The sequence below is a fragment of the Ursus americanus genome, chromosome 16, assembly GCF_024610735.1.
Source record: "Ursus americanus isolate L20-20 chromosome 16, mUrsAme1.1.p, whole genome shotgun sequence".
Lineage (NCBI taxonomy): Eukaryota > Metazoa > Chordata > Mammalia > Carnivora > Ursidae > Ursus > Ursus americanus.
Genome location: NC_142142.1, coordinates 59045466 through 59064738, shown reverse-complemented (window position 1 = coordinate 59064738; position 19273 = coordinate 59045466). Strand labels below are relative to the sequence as shown.

Sequence of the window (19273 nt, the reverse complement as noted above, 5' to 3'; positions counted from 1 at the left end):
TGCTCAATCTTTTCTTCTGGCATAGCTACCTACTAGGTGGAAAAACAGAAAATTTTTTCCAAAAGAGAAAGTTGACGTTTCATAAAATTTTTCACTCATCTAATTAAAACATTCCTCTAGGGGCGCCTGGGTGGCTCATTCGGCGAGTGTCTGCCTTCAGCTCAGGTCATGATTCCGGGGTCCTGGGATGGTGCCCCACATGGAGCTCCCTGCTCAGCGGGGAGCCTGCTTCTCCCCCCACCCCTTGCCCCCACTTGTGCATGTACGGGTGCTCTCAAACAAATAAATCTTTAAAAAAAAAAAAAAAAACAGTGTTCCTCTAAATTTATTTCTAGGTTAACTTTTTTGCAGGGAGGGAAGCTAATAACCTCAATCCTAATACATTTTAGGATGTATTTGACTAAAATAGTTGAATTCCAGATTTTATGATATAGTAAATCCATTTTTTATCTTTCAGCAGAATCTGACTTCACATAGATATTTTATATGCACTTTTGTAATGGCTTTTGATGATCATTTTATACATCTTGATTGTTATAACCTTTTTTTTGAAATAAAATGTACTTATTATACAAAAGGGAAAATATACTTAGCCAAAAGTAAAAATTAAAAGTATTCATAATTCCTTTACCTAGAAATACCACTGTTAACATTTTTGTTGTATATCCTGCATCTTTTTCTCCTTGTTCATACATCACAATGTTTTGAGAGGGAGAGACGGGTGGGGAGAGACGGGGGAGAAGGAGAGAGAATCTCAAGCAGGCTCTATGTCCAGCGCTGAGCCTGGCACAGGATTCATTCTCAAGACCCTGAGATCATGACCAGAGCTGAAATCAAGAGTCGGATACTTAACCGACTGAGCCACCCAGGCACCCTATCACTAAATTTTTTTTTAAAGAAAAAGTAGATCATTTCATGTGTTTCTTTCTAGTTTTTTCTATTTGTTAAGCATACTATGACATATTCTCATGTTATTAGATCTTCTAGAACATAATTTTATTGCCTACAAAGGATTCCATTGTGTTATCTTAGCGTAGCAGTTTGGTTACTTACTGTTTCCTCTGTTCCCTTTGCGTTTATATGATATAGATCCCATGCCCTTGTACAAATAAGCCTATTAAAATTTTTATTTTTAACACAGGCTGTCCAAGATATTAGGGCCAGAGCAATTAAGCAAAGAAACACAATCAAAGTGTTGGTTCATATTCATAGATGGATCACATCACTAAGGCTATTAACTACTCTCATTAATCTGAGTGACCCTGGATCACCTTATGTTAGAGTTGGAGGGAATTAGTGAACATTTGTGAAAAAGAAACATCTTTTAGAAATGACACCAATAGAACGTTATATAAATAATTCTGCCTCCTAGGAATGCAAAGTAGGAAGAGAAGATGGGTTGAATATAAGTTCCTGGATGAGAAGTCCTCTTTACTTGTGTAGCCTGAGTCATTTTGAGACTCCAAACAGTACTGTGGAGTGGAAGACACTCACATATTAGAAATAAAAGTCAGCATAAAACACAAATCCCCTTGTGCCAAAGATGTTGTAAGTACATGATTGGTGACTATATACTTCATAGTTTGTTGAGGAATTATTGGAGTGAGATCGAGGGTGCTATAAAGAAAACTTTGTTAACAGGAGCCAAGAACAAACCTGTCAAAAGGTGGAGTTTGGGGAAGGTTTTAAATCAGAGAATGTTGGAGAAATAAAGGTAAACCCACTTGTTCAATGAACTGATGAGGAGCCTTCTAGCAAGTCCAAGAAGTGGTGGGACTGGGCAGCAGGGAAGACAGGTGCTACACAAGCAAGTCCTCTAGGGGAGCAACAGTGCCTAAAGGAAAGCAGAGAGATGGAGGGAAAGAATGAGAGCAAGGGAAGACTCAAAAGAGGGCCCCCTCCCAAAAGGCAGCAAGGAGGGGCTGGTAATGGACCAGAGCTAGCTGAGAGGCTGTCTACAGAGGCAGAAGAAGAGAGCTGCCATAGCATGTTCTTCCTCACGACCAAGGGAAAAACAACTTCCAAAACACAAGGATACTATTTTCAAGGTACTGATTTATTTTCAAAATGTTTTTAGGCAAAGGTAGGAAAAGTAAGGATTCTTGGCTGAGCCTCATCTTCAGTTTTTGGAATATCAAATTTGCTAGAATAGAGCATTCTGGAGTTACTTGCAGTGATAGATAGTGCATCCTCACAGACCTTGGGCTTCCCTCCCAATAATGGGTTTTGTAGATACGTCAAATAAAAATAACATGGGATTAGAAAAACAAAATATGCTTGTAAACCCAGAAGTCTAATGGTTGATTTTCTTCTGGGCTTTTCCTGCTGGTGGTGGCTGCTTTCTGTTCTCTTTCAGAATTCTAGTGGAAGGGTGCTGTCTTTTGTCTTTGACAGAATGTTCTTCCAGGTGTGCCTGTATTTTTACTGTAAATTTTTGTGGCGCTGCCTAAAATTTGTCATGAGGAAGCTGACTGGAAGATGTGAATTGCAACGGATCTGTTACAATACCAAGCCTGGGGCTTCTAGAACCATGAAAATAGGTAAGCATGAAACAAGAAGTAAGCAAAATGTAAGCTTGGTGGGATTGTGGACATACTGTGTTATATTTGTGTATAGTAATTTTAAGCCACTTGTAAAGGAAAATTTTTGAATAGCTTTTTCTAATTGTCACTTTTACAGAAACATCACTGAGGGATTCAAAAAGTAAGGTAAGTAAAATTGTTTCTACATTTTTCAGCAACTTTTCACTTGGAGGCTTACCTCCATCATCAAAAAATAAACACTTTAAGAAACAAAAATATACCAATGGCTGTGCAAACTGAGAAGAGTTGTTTGTCCGTCACAAGCCACTCCCCTTTTGACATGAGAGCAGCTGCAGTATGTGAATTTCTAAGCAGATTTATGATGCATTTATGACTTCATTGTTGAATTAATCCTTTTTTATACTTTCAAAAATCATAGAATTAATATTCCTTGAAAATAAGAGCAATGTTAACTCTCTGGCATTTCTTAATATCCAAATCATTTAATTTTATACTCAAGATTTCCCAAGAAAATCAGAGAAGCCACTATGCAAGCTTTTGTAGCAGTTAAGCATCCACATAAGAGAGAAAATCTGGGTTTTTTTTCCCACAACTCTTGAATATTATTATTTAATTTTGGCATCCTTAAGACTATATCCTCCATGTACTTCACTTAGTCATAGGCAATACTGCCCATTAACAATGGAAACCATGTATATTGGATAAGAAAAATAAAATAGTATTTCAATATAAGTAGCTTTAAAAAGATGAAAATAGTAAAAAAAAATTTATGCATTTATTTTATGTTAATTACCTTAATCAGGAAAACTGCAGTACCCCCCCACTATGAAAATGTCTAATTTACTAGAATTCAAATATGAAACAAATTTTTGCTTTTAGTTTAGTTTTAGTTTAGTCTCATTTAGGAGCTCTAAGCAAATACTTGAAGCCCCATCTAAATAGACCCCGCTCAAGGCACTGATGCTCTTGACAAGGGAACTGACTGAGCCGTGTCTTCCAGCTGCTACAGACTTCAGTGAGTGTTCACCCTGACGCCATTGAGAAAACTATAGAGGACATCATGGAACTGAAAAAAATTAACCCCGACATAAATCCACAGTAAGAATGCATGTATGCTGTTGAAAACACAGAACACGTGGCACGTACTTAGTATTTCTGTAGTGCTGAGCTCGCTAGCATGCTCTCCCTCTCTCCCTGCCACAATCATCTGCAATGTGTCTGATTTTCAGATGAAGGATAAAGAAAAAAAGGTGCCTCTTTCATATTTGTAAATAGCAGCAACTCTCTACTTCTGTTATGATTTATGCTTACGCTTCTGAGTGCAGTAAGAAATCTGATGGATGCCCTGATATCAGAAGATGAAATCAAAGGAGCCCGTTTATCCACAGTCGCTCTGTGCGATGCCTGTTTTACACTAACAGTAAATGTTCACGTTGTAAAGTGCTTAAGCTGATTCTGCTCCATCAAAAATATCCCTTCAGTTTATGACAGGCTGATAATCTTGGAGACGGTTCCTACTTGCTTGTCAAGAAGACTGGCATGTGTGGGAGGGAGAGATGGTTTTTATATGAAGACTTCAGAACTTTGTAATTTAGTCATCTCATCTTGGAAATATTAAAATGCATTTGGCAATGTACATGACGTTTAAAATTAGCTTTATATTTTCCAGGGTACAGGAGTTTTTCAGTAAAATTTTGGGCTAAGGATGTTGGGTAGAATAAATTCCGCAGGCAGATATATTTAGAGACAGTTTAGGTAGGTAACAATCAAACTGTCTTTTAGATGTGCATAGGCGAGAACTTCACGTTATTGCTGAGAAAGGCTTTTAATTTCCAAAGACAGGGAGCTGTAGTTGAAGGGACTTTCAGAGTGCATTTCATATAGGTCTGTCTCTTGGAGGGATTCTGGGTACTAGCTAATTGGGGCTCATCACAAAACTCCATTTCCACGTGGTCTCCACAGCATTCTTCTGTAGACACTTCAGCTAATTAGCTGTCTTTTCCTTATTCAGTCATTAAGGGTGATTTAATTATATGGCAAATGTCTTTTTGAAACCTCTGACATATATTTTATTTCTTTGGGAAGATGATAAGAAGGCAATTCATTTTAAATTAACTTGAACCAAAAATTTAAGACTGCAGTTGGGCATGAGGGATATATTAGACCCACAATCGTATTTGGAGATTGGATTCAATTTAATAGTAAATCTTTTTTGTCTCTTCTTTGAAAGTTATATGTTTCATTCAGAAGCATTTCCTTGCCATCTGTTCTTTTGCTTTCCTTTAGGGTGGAAAAAACCCTTACAGGCAGTAGATGGTGGTTTTACATCTCAATGTGGATTTCAGTGCTTTTTTTCTAGAGTGACATGACAAAATATAATTTTTAAAAATTAAATAATTTTCTGGAAAAAATCAGGAAATAGAGAAGGCTAGGGGAAATACTTTATAATTTATCAAGCCATTACTACTGTTGACCACACTGTTTTTTTTTTAATTCCAGTGTAGTTAACATACAATGTTACATTAGTTTCAGATGCACAATAGTGATTCAACAATTCCATACATCACCCAGTGCTCATCATAACAAGGGCACTTCTTATTCCCCATCACCTGTTCCCCTATCCCCCACCCACCTCCCCTCTGGAGACGAGCAGTGTGTTCTCTGTAGTTCAGCGTCTGTTCCTTGATTTGTCTCTTTTTTCCGCTTTGGTTTTGTTTGTTTTGTTTCTTAGATTCCACATATGAGTGCAATCATATGGTATCTGTCTTTGCTGACTGACTTACTTCACTTAGCATAGTACTCTCCAGCTCCATCCATGTTGCTGCAAAAAAACAAGATTTCATTCTTTTTTATGATTAATATTCCATTGTGTGTGTGTGTGTGTATATATATATATATATATATACCACATCTTCTTTATCCATTCACCTATCGATGGACACTTGGGCTGCTTCCATAATTTTAACCACATTTTGTTTATATTTTTTTCAATTGCTGCTTATGCACTTGAAAAATTACTAGAGTAAAAATAGGGGGGGAAATGGAATTGGCTCCTCTTGTTCCCTCCTGTTTTATTTCTCTTGCTCTCTTCCTCAAAATCAACTCTCTTCTCAGTCCTACATTGATTCTCTGGGTGATCAGTGCCACTCTGCCCTCTTCCTAAATTTAAGTATCTCATTTGGTTTTTTGGTGCTATGGTAACAGATAACTGTAAGGGCCATTTAATTGAACTTATGGTTTTATTTAAGTTTAGTATTTGGGTTATCTGACCCTGTGCTCGATGTGTGGAATAGGTATACAATCCTAAAACGTATAATTCTCTATGGCTCCCAACATTAGACTTAACCTCTAAACATCTCATTTTCTCCTCAAAAAAAAAAAAAAAAAGACGATCATGATTTTAATAACCACCACCACAACAAAAATTCTCAAATTCAGTGTGAATTGGGAGTAAGAGCATATTGGACAGTAACTCTGAGTGGAATCATGAAATTGCCAATGTTCAACTATCTTACAAAAGTGAATGGCTATAAAGAAACAACAGGAATACGTAAATGTGAAATACTACCTTTAGATTTAAAAATGCCATCAAACAAGTACAGGAGAATAATCTACATGACAGTAGTTTATAAGAAAAAATGATCTTGGTTATTATTTAGTCACCTGTTTGATAAAGTTGTTATGTGACTACTTGAAAAGACTCTCTTTTATCTGCTACATTGTAGGAGAGAAAAACAACACTGAGGTCACAGAAAGTAGTGATCCTCTGTGTATCACGCTTGCCGCCGGACTGTTTTCTGTTCTGGTGATATGTTTTAAGGGGGCTGTTACTCAAACAGAATACATTCAGAGAAGACTGAGCAAGAGAGTAAAACATGTGAAACCCATGTCCCATAAATGGGAACTGAAGGAATCCGGGATTTTTTTTTTTTTAACCCTGGAGATCAGACTAGAAGAAAGAATCACTATCTTAAAATAAGTAGTCACGGCAGGGGAAAGTTGGAAATAAATTTGCTGAGAGAACAAAATTTGAACCACTTGGTAATAAGGAAAGCAAATTTTGTTTCACAGTAAGAAAAAGCATTCAGACAAATAGAGCAGTCAGAATAGAATGAGAAATTTTATAAAGTGAGTTCTTTCTCTTGGCATTGCCTCATCTGTCAGGGATGCTCCCGAGCACAGGTGTTTTCGTATTTGTTTTGTTATTGTTGTTTTGAAATCTTCCTTCCACTGTGCCCCTGAGAGCTATCTCTCTCTCTCTCACACACACACACACCCCTGAGGTACTTCTCATATAGCCGCTTAGCAGGGCTAAGCCATCCCTCTGAACTCATTATCACCTATATTTTCTACATCTTACTTAAGTCACTGGCATAAAGAACTCCCTTGTTTTTTAAGCCATACTGTTCCAACTTGGCTTAAGAAAAGGTCAGAATGAAAGGTAAATTTTAGCCGAGTTCTACAACTGTCCATATGGAGCTTCAGTAAGAAACTGTGCTGCCTCCACTCAAGTAAGAAGTGTCTGTGAGACCAATGCAGGAAATGTTACATTGCTTTATTTTTCTAAGTAAACTAAATATGGTTCTAGGTCCATAAAAAGAAAAACTGAGCTTCGATTAAATACATCCCACATGAGCAATTTCCTCAATATTATATAAATATGGAAAGTTCTATTGTGCACACATCAAGTGAACAAATGCCAAAATATATGTTTTGTTTTTCCTCACATGCATTTCTTCTGTTTTTGAACACCTTAGGTTGGGAATCTCTCTTCAGGCTTGCCTTCTGCAAATTGTTGGCTACAGAAACCTTATCGCAGATGTGGAAAAACTGCGCAGAGAACCCTATGATTCTGATAACCCCCAACATGAAGAAATGCTTTTGAAGGTTAGACCCCGAACACATTTCAGTGCTTTTCTTAGGTCAGCTAAGCTCTGCCAAGTACCTGCTAAGTGCTAGACACTGCTCTGACAGGGAGGATACAAAGATGAATAAGACACGGGCGTATAACTGGTTGGTAAAGCCTACTTTGCTTGCTGGTTCAGATGTAGGAGGTAACTTCTTCATTAGAAAATTCACGTGGGAAGCTAAATGTAAAGCCAATTTTTTTTTTAAATCTGAGAGATCATCAGAGGTGATTTCCATGAGTGCTCATATTCTGGCTCAGGTTTAGGCTATTTAACTGTATTGAAAGCCAGTAGGAGAAAGAGCATTTGTCAAAGAGTGACCTGGGATTTCCATTTATGACTTTTAATAGACATCAAAGAAGATTAAGTTGGTTTCTGCTTCAGCAATAGCCCTCTTGGGAAATTACTTAAGATCTTATTGCTGATTATTTATTCATGTAACTTGGAGAGTATCAGAAGAGGAGGTTAAGGTTTATATCTGGTTTATTAAAACTCTTGGAAGAACAATATGCACTTGTAAATACTTCTTCTGGCTGTTAAAGCAAAGCCTTAAAGATCTTATATGATCCGATGTACATTAAACACCAATAAAACTTGACCTCAAAACACTGAATTTGGAACTTAAGAAATTAAGACCCAACCTTTAGAACTATTCGTCTGAAATATTTTCTAAATTCACTTCTGAAAATAGATGCTTTTTAGGATGGAGTGCTTCCTTGTCCTTTGCTAGAATACAAAAGACACTAACAGAATCGGAAGGAAACATTCGTTTAGCTGCCGTAAGTTTATCTTATTGAAAAATGTCAATAGGAGCTGTAATTTTGTGTGAAGGAGTGCGTGCTTTTGTGTATGTAAATACTTACGCAGATGACTTGTCTCTGCTAATTAGTGCTACATCTGATGTGAATCCCTGAAAATGAAAGAAGGCTCAATCTTAGCAGTTTTTCTTCTTCCCTTTCTGCTCTGCTTAAATTTAGCTAATCTACTGGCTGAGCTTCATTTCCTGCTATTGCCTTTTTTATCTTATTTTCTGATAGAAGTAGTCGAGTTCAATTAAAATGACCTTAAGGTGAGAAATAAGAGGTGAACGAAAGAGAAAAGAAGTGGAAAAAATAGCAGAGTGGCCACAGGCAGCTGAAGAATTCATTAGAATGGCCATGATGCCTTCAGAATGAGTGACATGCGGGTGCGAGCTGCACACCATCTTAGCTGACCTGTTGTATGGTTGCTGTACATAGTGGGTTTTCAACAAATACGGGTGAATGAATGAATTACTGTGGTTCATTAGATACTAAAAGTCAGGAACTTTTTTTTTTTTAAGATTTTATTTATTTGACAGAGAGACAGTCGGTGAGAGAGGGAACACAAGCAGGGGGAGTGGGAGAGAAAGAAGCAGGCTCCCAACGGAGGAGCCTGATGTGGGGCTCGATCCCAGAACGCCAGGATCACGCCCTGAGCCAAAGGCAGACGCTCAACGACTGCACTACCCAGGCGCCCCAGAAAGTCAGGAACTTTTATAATATACCTTTTATCTGTGGTCATGATTTGAGTTTGTATGTATTATTTTTTACTGGCACAGCTGTAGGAGGTAAGCAGGGTGATGGCTGGTAGCTACAGTAAGCAAACTACAAGCATTTCAGTTCAGATTCTGATCCATATGGCTAGTAAGTTATAAAGCCACAACTGTCCACTGCTGCCTTAAGCACTGTGAGGAAAGGCATCTTTTCTGCAATCTAACTGGGGAGATACTATGCATCTACAAAAATCACTAATCCTTATCCATAGAACTCCCTCAAAATAGCTCTTGAATCTTTCCCAAGCCCACCACCTTATTCTAGCATTATCTCCAGCTTGGCCCATTATAATAGCCTTTTTTTTTTTTTAAGATTTTATTTATTTATTTGACAGATATAGAGACAGCCAGCGAGAGAGGGAACACAGGCAGGGGGAGTGGGAGAGGAAGAAGCAAGCTCCCAGTGGAGGAGCCTGATGTGGGGCTCAATCCCAGGACTCTGGGATCACGCCCTGAGCCGAAGGCAGACGCTTAACGACTGAGCCACCCAGGCGCCCCTATAATAGCCTTTTAATTCTGCCACTAAGTATTAGCTTCCTCCCTTCCACCTACTAAAATACTGTGGAGGAATTAGTCATGTTATTGCCTAGGTTAAAAACTTCAGGTTCCCTGTATCTGACAGAAGAAATCCCATGCATCTTCACATGGCATTTTGGACCCTTTCCAATCTATTTCTCCAAGGTGTATCTCCTGTATCCTCCATGCTCCGTCACTCACCTTGACCCAGAACAGGCCGTGCCATCCCATATGCCCAGGTTCCCTCTATTACCTATTATTCTCACAGCAAAAGCCAGCTCTTTTTAAAATCCTTACTCATTCGATTTTGAAATCTTTTCTAGTTTCCCCAAGAACACTTAGGAGTGGGATCTTTATTCTCTTCTTTAGTTTATTCAAATTCCAAGTATGATAATGAAATCAGTAATAATAAAGCATTAAGTGAATATTTAGCACACGTTAATCATTACAGTAAATGTTTTAAAGCATTATTTCATTTAACGGTCACAATAACCTTGTGGTAAGATATTGGTATTATCCCCATTTTCAGGGAGGAGGATGAGACCAGGCAGTTAAGTGCTGCCCAAGCTCACACAGTTAGAAAGGGCTCCATACTACTGCACTACACTACCTCCCAAGGGAGAAGCCATGTCTGTTCCCATTTGTATTTTGAGAGGCTGGCCCGTGGTTTGTGTTTAACTGCCTGATCTTAGGCTGCTTCATCTTTAAAATGGGTAGTAATAGCCTTGTTACCTACTTCATAAATTGTTTAGATCAAGAGTCAGCAAACTAAAGCCTGTGAGCCAAATCTGGCCTGCCATCCATTTTTGTAAGTAAAGTTTTATTGGAATATGTCCATTCATTGATGTATGTACTATCTGTGGCTGCTTTTGTATTACAGTGGCAAAATTAAGTAATTGCAGCAGCGACCGTTTGGCCACCAAAGCCTAAAATATTTACTCTCTGGCCCTTTACAGGCAAAGTTTGCCAACCCTTGATGTAGAGGCTTAGGTAATATATTGTCATATTGATTTAAAAAAACGGGAGACCATTATCAATGCTTATAGTGTTAAAGTATTAAAAAAAACCTGGATTTTATGATCAAATATAGGGTGAGATGAAACTGAATAACATTATGTTCATATAGCACTGTCTATAAGAGTTATTCAAATAGACAAGTCTATTAAACATTTGCTAACCACATTAATAATAAAGTGAAAATTCTAGGTTGGAGTCATGTACTTAACAGGAAAAAAAAAAAAAAAAAAGGAGTTCCTGGGTGGCTCGGTCACTTGAGCATCCAACTCTTGATGTCAGCTCACGTCCTGATCTCAGGGTTGTGGGATCAAGCCCCACGTTGTGCTCCGCACTGAGTGTGAAGCCTGCTTAAGATTCTCTCTCTCCCTCTGCTCCCCCCCATCTAAAACAAAACAAAACAATACAAAACCCAAAATTAAAAGATCCTCTCCTGAGGGAAGAGATAATCCCAAGGTGGCCTTGGTGGGAGGCTGTTTCTCCTTGAATGAATGGGTAGACAAATGGCCTTGCCCTTGCTCTTCCGCAGCAGACCTGAGACAAGGGGAAATGTTGAAATAAGCTTGTGGTAAAGGCTCAGTGCAAAGAGAACAAACAGAGCGTAGACCATGATCGATGACGGTCTGACTCAGGGTGCAGCTTCCACACCTGTAGCTTGTCATCTGCCACAGGAATCACCCTTTCTGTCTCTGGTCTCCTGCCTGTAGCAGGTAACTTTGTAATAACTCCACTCCCAACAACATAGTTTAGATGGCTGAACTCCACAGAGCCCCCCATCAGAGGCCCGCCACCTTTGTTCAGATTTCTGGTCAGCTCCATAAATGCAAGAAAGGACCTCACCCTTCAGGGCTACCCTGCCTCCTCCCCTTACTTTTTCAGGGAAAAGCCTATCAGAAGAGAATCCAGTAGCTCATTCTTACAGGAAATGTACACGTGGTAGCACTTCAGATAGGCACTTAAGCGTAACTGACTTTCATTTTTTGAGAAAGTAACCCTTATTAAAGCAGAAAGGCTTAAGAATTAAGAATGGGATGGGGCGCCTGGGTGGCGCAGCAGTTAAGTGTCTGCCTTCGGCTCAGGGCGTGATCCCAGCATTATGGGATCGAGCCCCACATCAGGCTCCTCCACTATGAGCCTGCTTCTTCCTCTCCCACTCCCCCTGCTTGTGTTCCCTCTCTCGCTGGCTGTCTCTCTGTCGAATAAATAAAATCTTCAAAAAAAAAAAAAAGAAGCAAAACTGCTTTTGAAAGAAAAAAAAAAAAAAAAAGAATGGGGGCGCCTGGGTGGCTCGGTCGTTAAGTGTCTGCCTTCGGCTCAGGGTGTGATCCCGGCGTTCTGGGATCGAGCCCCACATCAGGCTCCTCCGCTGGAAGGCTGCTTCTTCCTCTCCCGCTCCCCCTGCTTGTGTTCCCTCTCTCGCTGGCTGTCTCTATCTCTGTCAAATAAATAAATAAAATCATAAAAAAAAAAAAGAATTAAGAATGGTTTTTAGGCATTGGTCTAGTCTGTCGTGATACATGAAATTAATACAATGGAATTTCTTTTTTAAGCATCATTCAAACTTCTTACCCCCCTAAATTATTCCCCTAATGAATGAGGTTTATAACCTACCTATAGAAATGAAATGTTCGCTGTTGCCATTTCACTCCACTGTGTAGGGCCCTGAGATTACTTTGAATTATTGGCCAAATGAGTGCAATGAGCTTTACCAAGTTTTTCCTTTCGTTCTTTTTTTTTTTTCATTGTGGCAGTAACCAAATCAGTTCCTAAAGAATTTTTAAAAAGAGGGCCTTTTCTAATTTTTTTTTTAGTGCTCCTCTGTTGAACTCAAACATTTTCTGTCCTGATGAATGCAAAGCACTGGCAAATTTTCATATGCATGATATAAAAAGAGATTTCTTATACTCACCTTTGCTATTTTGCTTTCAAGCAGGATAGATTTACTTTCTTCCCTCTGAATTTTTTCTCTCACCCTTTAGACTGCATTTACCTGTTATGCCACTAACATATTGTATCCTTTGAATTATACCTTTTTTTTTTTTTTTGGTGTTTCCTGTCACTGAATATTTTCTTCTATACTGTGTCAGATGTGACAATTCACTATAAAGCAAGCTATTTCTGTATTACTATTCTCTGTAAGATTTAAAATCCATACAACACAGAATAAACAATTTAGAAGTTGAATTATGTCTGAAATAGTAACAAGAAAATTTTACATTTGTATTTGTCCCTGTCTATAATAAAGATTTATTATTAATAGTCTAAAAAGTAAATTTGCTTACATGCCCATCTCTATTTGTTAGAAGGAATAATTTGAGCATTATATATTTATGCAGTGGTGGGTCTCACTCTTTCTCAAGTAATAGTATGTGCTGAATCTTTCTCTAGAAAACTCGGGAAAATAGAACCCACATAGTGTTTACACTTTGTATCTGTCAATTAATATATACTGAGTGGAATTAAAATTCTTTTAGGTAACTCTTAAAAATGATCATATATTTTGAGGTTTATTTATTCATGAACACGAGTGATCCTCCTTTATCCAGCTCTATGATGCTTGTTTATTCTCACCTCTGCTACAGGTGAGAAATGAAACTCAAGTCAATCCACTTTTCTTTTTGTTGATAATGCTGTAAAAATAATACATGGCCTCAAATTTTTCCCTGTTCACCCCTTACCTTCTTTTGTGGGTGATTATACAGTTATATGTTTTTATTAGAAATTAAAACAGAAAGATATAAAACACTTAAACATACAAGTACACATTCCATAGCCTCCTGAGTAATGACATCGTCACGTCATGCAGCCTCTGGAAAATTCCACTGTATACTCATGAGAAGATCAGAGGGAAAAGGCAAATAACCTCCTAGTTTTACTATGGAATAGTTTTTACCTCCCAGGCCCTCTGAAAAGGTCTTGGAGTCCCTCCAGGGAGTCTTCAGACCATACTGAGAACTGCTGTCATAGATCACTGAAATATGATCAACTCTATATCCAGCTTTGTAAAGCTCCTCCTAATAATGTAGTTTACAAAATCTGCCATAGGAAAGAGTGTTTGTGTTTACATCAACAGGCTTTCTGTCTTGTCTTCCAGTTATGGAAATTCTTGAAGCCCAATACTCCATTGGAATCTCGGATTTCTAAGCAGTGGTGTGAAATTGGTTTCCAAGGTGATGATCCTAAAACAGATTTTCGAGGAATGGGACTTCTGGGCCTATACAATTTGCAGTAAGTAAAATGGAGAAGGGTCGAACATTAAAAAGTGATGTCCTGGTCATGTGGAAATGACAAAGTTGAGTTACTAGTTCCAAAAGCCACTTCACAGAAAACTCCAAGAAAACACTGAAGTCCCCTGAGAGATAACTCAGGTTCCTAAAATTTAAAAAGCTCTTCCTTTTCTTTGGCAAACTTCATTGTGTTTTACAAGTGGATCTCAAATGTTTTTATTTTTAATTTTGTATTATGAAAAAATTTAAGTAGATACAAAAACAAATGGAAGACTGTAAGGAACTCCCTTATACTGCCCAGATTTTGAAACACCTGCAATAAAATCCTATATTGTTTGTCATTTTGCCCTCGCATTTCAATATGTAGCTCTAAAAAAAATCAATATTACCTTATATTAACCACAGTGCCATCATCACACCTAACAAAATTAACAGTGATTCCTTGGTGTCATCTGTATCCAGTCCATATTAAAATTTCCCAGCTCTCTCAAAAATGTCTTTTTATGGCTGGTTTCTTCCAATCCAGTTCCATATGAATATCTACACATTGCACTTGGTTATTATGTCTCTCCCCGTCTGCCTTCTCCTTTTGCCCCCTCCCCAATGTCATAAATTGTGCAAGATCCCAAGTCAGTTGTCCTCTAAATATCCCATGGTCTGGATTTTCCTGAAAACTGGAGGTATTCAGAAAGGCCTGGGTAGGTTCAGGTTGACATACAAGGGCAGCCCGCAGTGTCCCCTTCTCAGTCCTGTGCTGAGAGGGATGGGAGGCATCACAGCCTGATAGCTCCACTGTAAAGTCCCCCATCAGCCCTTTATCCAACCATTTCATCCTTCATTGATCTTCACTGGACCAGTTAATTAATTGTACAAAAAGTGCTTTTCCAATGCTGTGATTCCTCCCACAAATGTTGGCTGGAATTCTGTAAAGACTTGGTTTCCTTCATCAACTATAGTTATTTACTTTCTTTAACATATAGGCAGAACAGATGCTCGATTTTTCTCTTTAGTTGCCAATTATCAGAGTGAGGAGTTGGTGCCCTAGTTCCCTTGTTAGTGACCAAAAAAAAAAAATTTTTTTTACTTTAACTATTTTTTAAATACCATTTTTAATTCATGGTTCTTATATGTTCATCATGATTCAAATAACTGTGTGCTCATTCTTTTTTTTCATGTTTAAATTAATTCATATGGGGGCGCCTGGGTGGCTCAGTCGTTAAGCATCTGCCTTTGGCTCAGGGCGTGATCCCAGCGTTCTGGGATAGAGCCCCATGTCAGGCTCTTCTGCTGGGAGCCTGCTTCTTCCTCTCCCACTCCCCCTGCTTCTGTTCCCTCTCTCGCTGGCTGGCTCTCTCTCTATCAAATAAATAAATAAAATCTTTAAAAAAAAAATTAATTCATATGGAGTCACTATTTTTTAAGCCAAAGGGAGTCCTTTTCAGTTGGTTCTTTGCGCTTTGACACCATCCTATTAGTTAGGATAGCTATGTATTTTTAAAAGAAACAAACCCTGGGACACCTGGGTGGCTCAATCGGTTAAGTGTCTGCCTTCGGCTCAGGTCATGATCCCAGGGTCCTGGGATCAAGTCCCACACTGGGCTCCTTGCTCATCAGGGAGCCTGCTTCTCCCTCTGCCTGCCGTTCCTCCTGCTTGTGTGCTCTCTCTCCCTCTCTGATAAATAAATAAAAGCTTTTTTAAAATAATAAAAAATAAAAGAAGCCTTAGTCATTTTTGATGCACCCCATTTTTCTAGATTTTTGCCTTTATTTTAATTTGGGATGTTTAATAATCACCTATTCGTTTATGAAATGTTGTAAATACCACATTATTATACAACATGAATGAATAAAAAATAAATTTTGAGGACAAAGGTATTGTAATAAATAAGTAGATAACGGATGAGCTTTTGAATAAGTAGAGCTGAGGAAAAAAAAATAATAAAAGCTCTACCTCTGTCTCAACCTCAGTTTCATAAATTGAAAGTCCAAACAAACTTTACAACTTTACAACTTCTCTGAAAGAGAAAATCTTTCAGATATGTAGGGAGGGATCCCTTAAAGACACACACACACAAAAGCACAAGCTATTAAACAAAAATCAATACATCTCACACATTAAAAGATAAGCCACCATAAACAACATGAAAAGACAAGCCAAGTCTAACACTCACATAAATGATAAAGGATCCCCATCCAGTATATTATTCTCTGTAGGGTTATTTGTCTTATTTGTTTGAAGACATTTTTAGATATGCTGGACCAAAAAATATAAACAGATAAGACACAAAAGACATCCAGGTTTTCTAGATGGTCAATGAAAGTATGAAAAGAGACTCAGTTTCATTAATAATCATGGACATGTGTATTACAACTGCTGACTGTGGTCTGAAATTTTCTGAGAGAAAATTTAAGAGCTTGTTTTATACTTCAGCTTTATGTGGGAAATATATACACTTCAAATTCAATAACACATGCTGATGTTTCATTTTGTTACTGTCTTTATGAAATACTTTTTGTGATATATTTTATAATGTATGTAACTGTATTTTTAAGAAATTTCATTGCCCTTTTTCCCCAGGATAGAATTTTGCTTTTAGCACCATATTTTCCATTCATCCAGAATTCAAATACCCATGAATATTGTCCAAGAAAAATGCACTTGAAGTACATCATCTCTCACCTCCTCTACTCTCTTCCTCTCTGTCCCTTGGCTGTCACAGCCCCTCCACATGTCCTCTCATCCAGGCTGCCTTCTGCCTTCTGACAGGCCTCATCCTCCCCCCTCATCTATAACCCTTCTTACTACAAATATCCTTAGCTCCCCGGGGAATGGCAAAGTTCATAACTAAAATTTCAAACCTGTGGCGCCTGGGTGGCTCAGTCGGTTAAATGTCTGCCTTCAGCTCAGGTCATGATCCCGGGGTCCTGGGATCAAGCCCTGCAACAGGCTCCCAGGGAGCCCGCTTCTCCTTCACTCTCTGCCTGCCACTCCCCCTGCTTGTGCTTTCTCTCTCCTTCTCTGTCAAGTAAATAAATAAAAATCTTTAAAAATAAAAAGCTTCAATAAAATTTCAAACCCACTCGATACATTCCTAGGTCTGTGTAGGTTTTATAACTGCCCTATTATACTGTCATTATATTTGGAAAAGTCTATTATGAAAAGCTGTCTGTTCTCTGGAGAGCTGAAACAAGTGGGAATCTTCTGCTGGTGTCTACCTCTGAATGCAAAATGGCCTGAAACTGGATTAAAATGAATGCATCCGACAGGTATGGAGCTGTTGTTTTCTTTCCTTCCAACTACAGGTATTTTGCAGAAAGGGATGCTGCAGCAGCTCAGCAAGTCCTCTCTGACTCTCTTCATCCAAAATGCAGGTAACTGCTGAAAATAAGGATGGATTAGGGTTTATGGATTAGGTAGGAGGAACTTCTCCTCCAAAGATATGTCAGTGGAATTCTCAGGAGCATCAACCCGCCAGAAGGGAGGCTTAAAGCTCTTTCAAAAGAGCCCTTTGGACAAATACTGAATAGGAGGGTTAAAACTGCAGGAACTTCCTACAGGATTCAGGATGTAAAGTGGCACCGTTCAAGTGAGAGGAGTATTTAAAGGGACTGACAACATCGCTGGAATCCAGAGGACTAAGGAGTTGGGCAGGAGAGGAGAAAGAGTCTCAAAGAAAGATTTCAGAGACAAGGGAGCACAATGGGGTAACAGAGGGGAGACTGGGAGCCACGAAGTCAGGGGCCAACTGAGAAAATCCAGAATGCTGAGGCTTTTTTATCTTCCTTGGTAAAAATCTAGATTCTAAATATTTTTCATTTTCATTTACCTTCCTAAATTTTTCTTTCTTTAACTGATTACATGAAGGGATATCACTAAAGAGGAAATAAGGTATTTTTTGTTTGCTTTTGTGTTTTGTTGCTTTTTTTTCATTTTAGAATAAGTATGGGTAAGAATTTTTACAGAAATATAAATTCATGAAAATTTTTCAAAAAACAAACATTTTCCAACTTTTTATCTAATATACTTCATTATATTTAGGTTGTGTTTTAGTGAAGGAAAACCACATTAGACCAACCTAACAGAAAATATCAAAGAACCTTTGTACAGTCATGGCTGTACCTAATCGGAGAACCATGTTGAGCACTGCACCTAATGGCTGAACACGTCACCACACATGCTGTGACCTCATCTACTCCCCAGAGAGGGACATTTTATTTGGAAGTTTTGTTGCATAGAGCAATTTTGTTCTTCTATGTATTTCTAATTTCATTATTATAAGTAGTAGTTACTGCATATAAGGAGTTCTGCCATTTTGCAGTCATGCTTTTATATCACTTTTTTCTCTTCAGCATGCCAAGCTCCTTGCTAGTGTTCATATTTAATAAATCAACCCAAAATTATATCATACCATTCTCAAAAATCAGAAACTGGTTAACTTTGTCCCCACCACCTTACTATTATATTTATTCAAGCTTCATTTGGCTTAGGTTCATTAAATTACACTATACTTTCTAAATTTGTATTTATAAGATTTCCATTTTCTTTACCTTTTATTTATTTGAGAAAAACAGTAAAATCACTTAGCTCTTTCTTGATATATATAGTACATGGTTGAAATCAAGCTATTTTAAGTTTTTTAACTCCATTTTCTGAATTGCATATTTCTGTAATGTAGAGACTCTGAACTTACTCTAATTAAAATTGTCTTGGGGAGTCTGTGTCTAAACTCAGGTATGCCTGGAAGAGCATCAGAAAAACACATGAACCCTCCATGGTCGTTGGCAAGTGACAATAAGCTTGAAATATTTTTTTGATTAATCATTATAGGGTGATAAATTTTAGCTGTGAGCCATTCTTAAAGCTAGGCTTTGTAGTTTTATTTCTCGTGTCAACCATCAGAGACAACATATTTGAGAGTTTATGTGTGAATACTCTTATTTAAGAAGAGACTACAATGTGTGTGCGTGTGTGTGTGTGTGTGTGTGTGTGTAGGCATATAGATAAGCCACCACGCTTTGTCCCTCAAGCCACTATAAAATTGAGTAGATGAACTTCAAATATTAATCACTTCATATTGATGGTAAATGTCAGTAAAAACAAATCAGAATGTTTTGAAAATGCTATTCTCCTTCACAACGTCTAAAATAAGTATCTATTGACCACTTGTGATAGCAACGTAGGTTCTGTCAGGCCCTGAATATTTCAGGTGTCGAGCAGCAATGTACACTAAGGAAACTCTCCCCAGTCTACCCAACAACAAGTATTATATACATTGCTGTTATTGCCCTCGTAAACTTCCATCTGTTAAGTCCTAAAGTAGCTTGAGGAACCTAAGTACATTCAAGCTTAAGAGGAGAATTTTGCCTGTTGGATTGTTTGTTGTTGTTGCTATTGTTGTGTGTTTCCTGAAGAAAGGGATTCATTCTATTTGGTACAGGATATCCTGTAAGTGATTAAATGAGTGGGGGTCATTTGGCCTTTTCTTTTATTTC

The 19273-nt window shown here is 38.1% G+C and overlaps 1 protein-coding gene across 11 annotated transcripts in view; it reads left to right on the top strand.

Moving 5' to 3' along the window:
- ELMOD1 (ELMO domain containing 1) overlaps window positions 1–19273 on the top strand; it is a 69174-nt gene that overhangs the window by 37477 nt on the left and 12424 nt on the right. For 7 of the 11 annotated variants that reach the window (XM_045797698.2, XM_045797692.2, XM_087868474.1 and 4 more), the window contains 6 exons: window positions 2395–2540; window positions 2680–2708; window positions 3544–3641; window positions 7301–7430; window positions 13648–13781; window positions 17084–17152. In XM_045797698.2, the coding sequence (XP_045653654.1) occupies window positions 2395–2540; window positions 2680–2708; window positions 3544–3641; window positions 7301–7430; window positions 13648–13781; window positions 17084–17152 (606 nt within the window). Of the gene's footprint in view, window positions 1–2356; window positions 2541–2679; window positions 2709–3543; window positions 3642–7300; window positions 7431–13647; window positions 13782–17083; window positions 17153–19273 lie in introns of all 11 variants that reach the window. The other 4 variants (XM_087868479.1, XM_087868475.1, XM_087868477.1 and 1 more) reach the window with 1 other exon arrangement.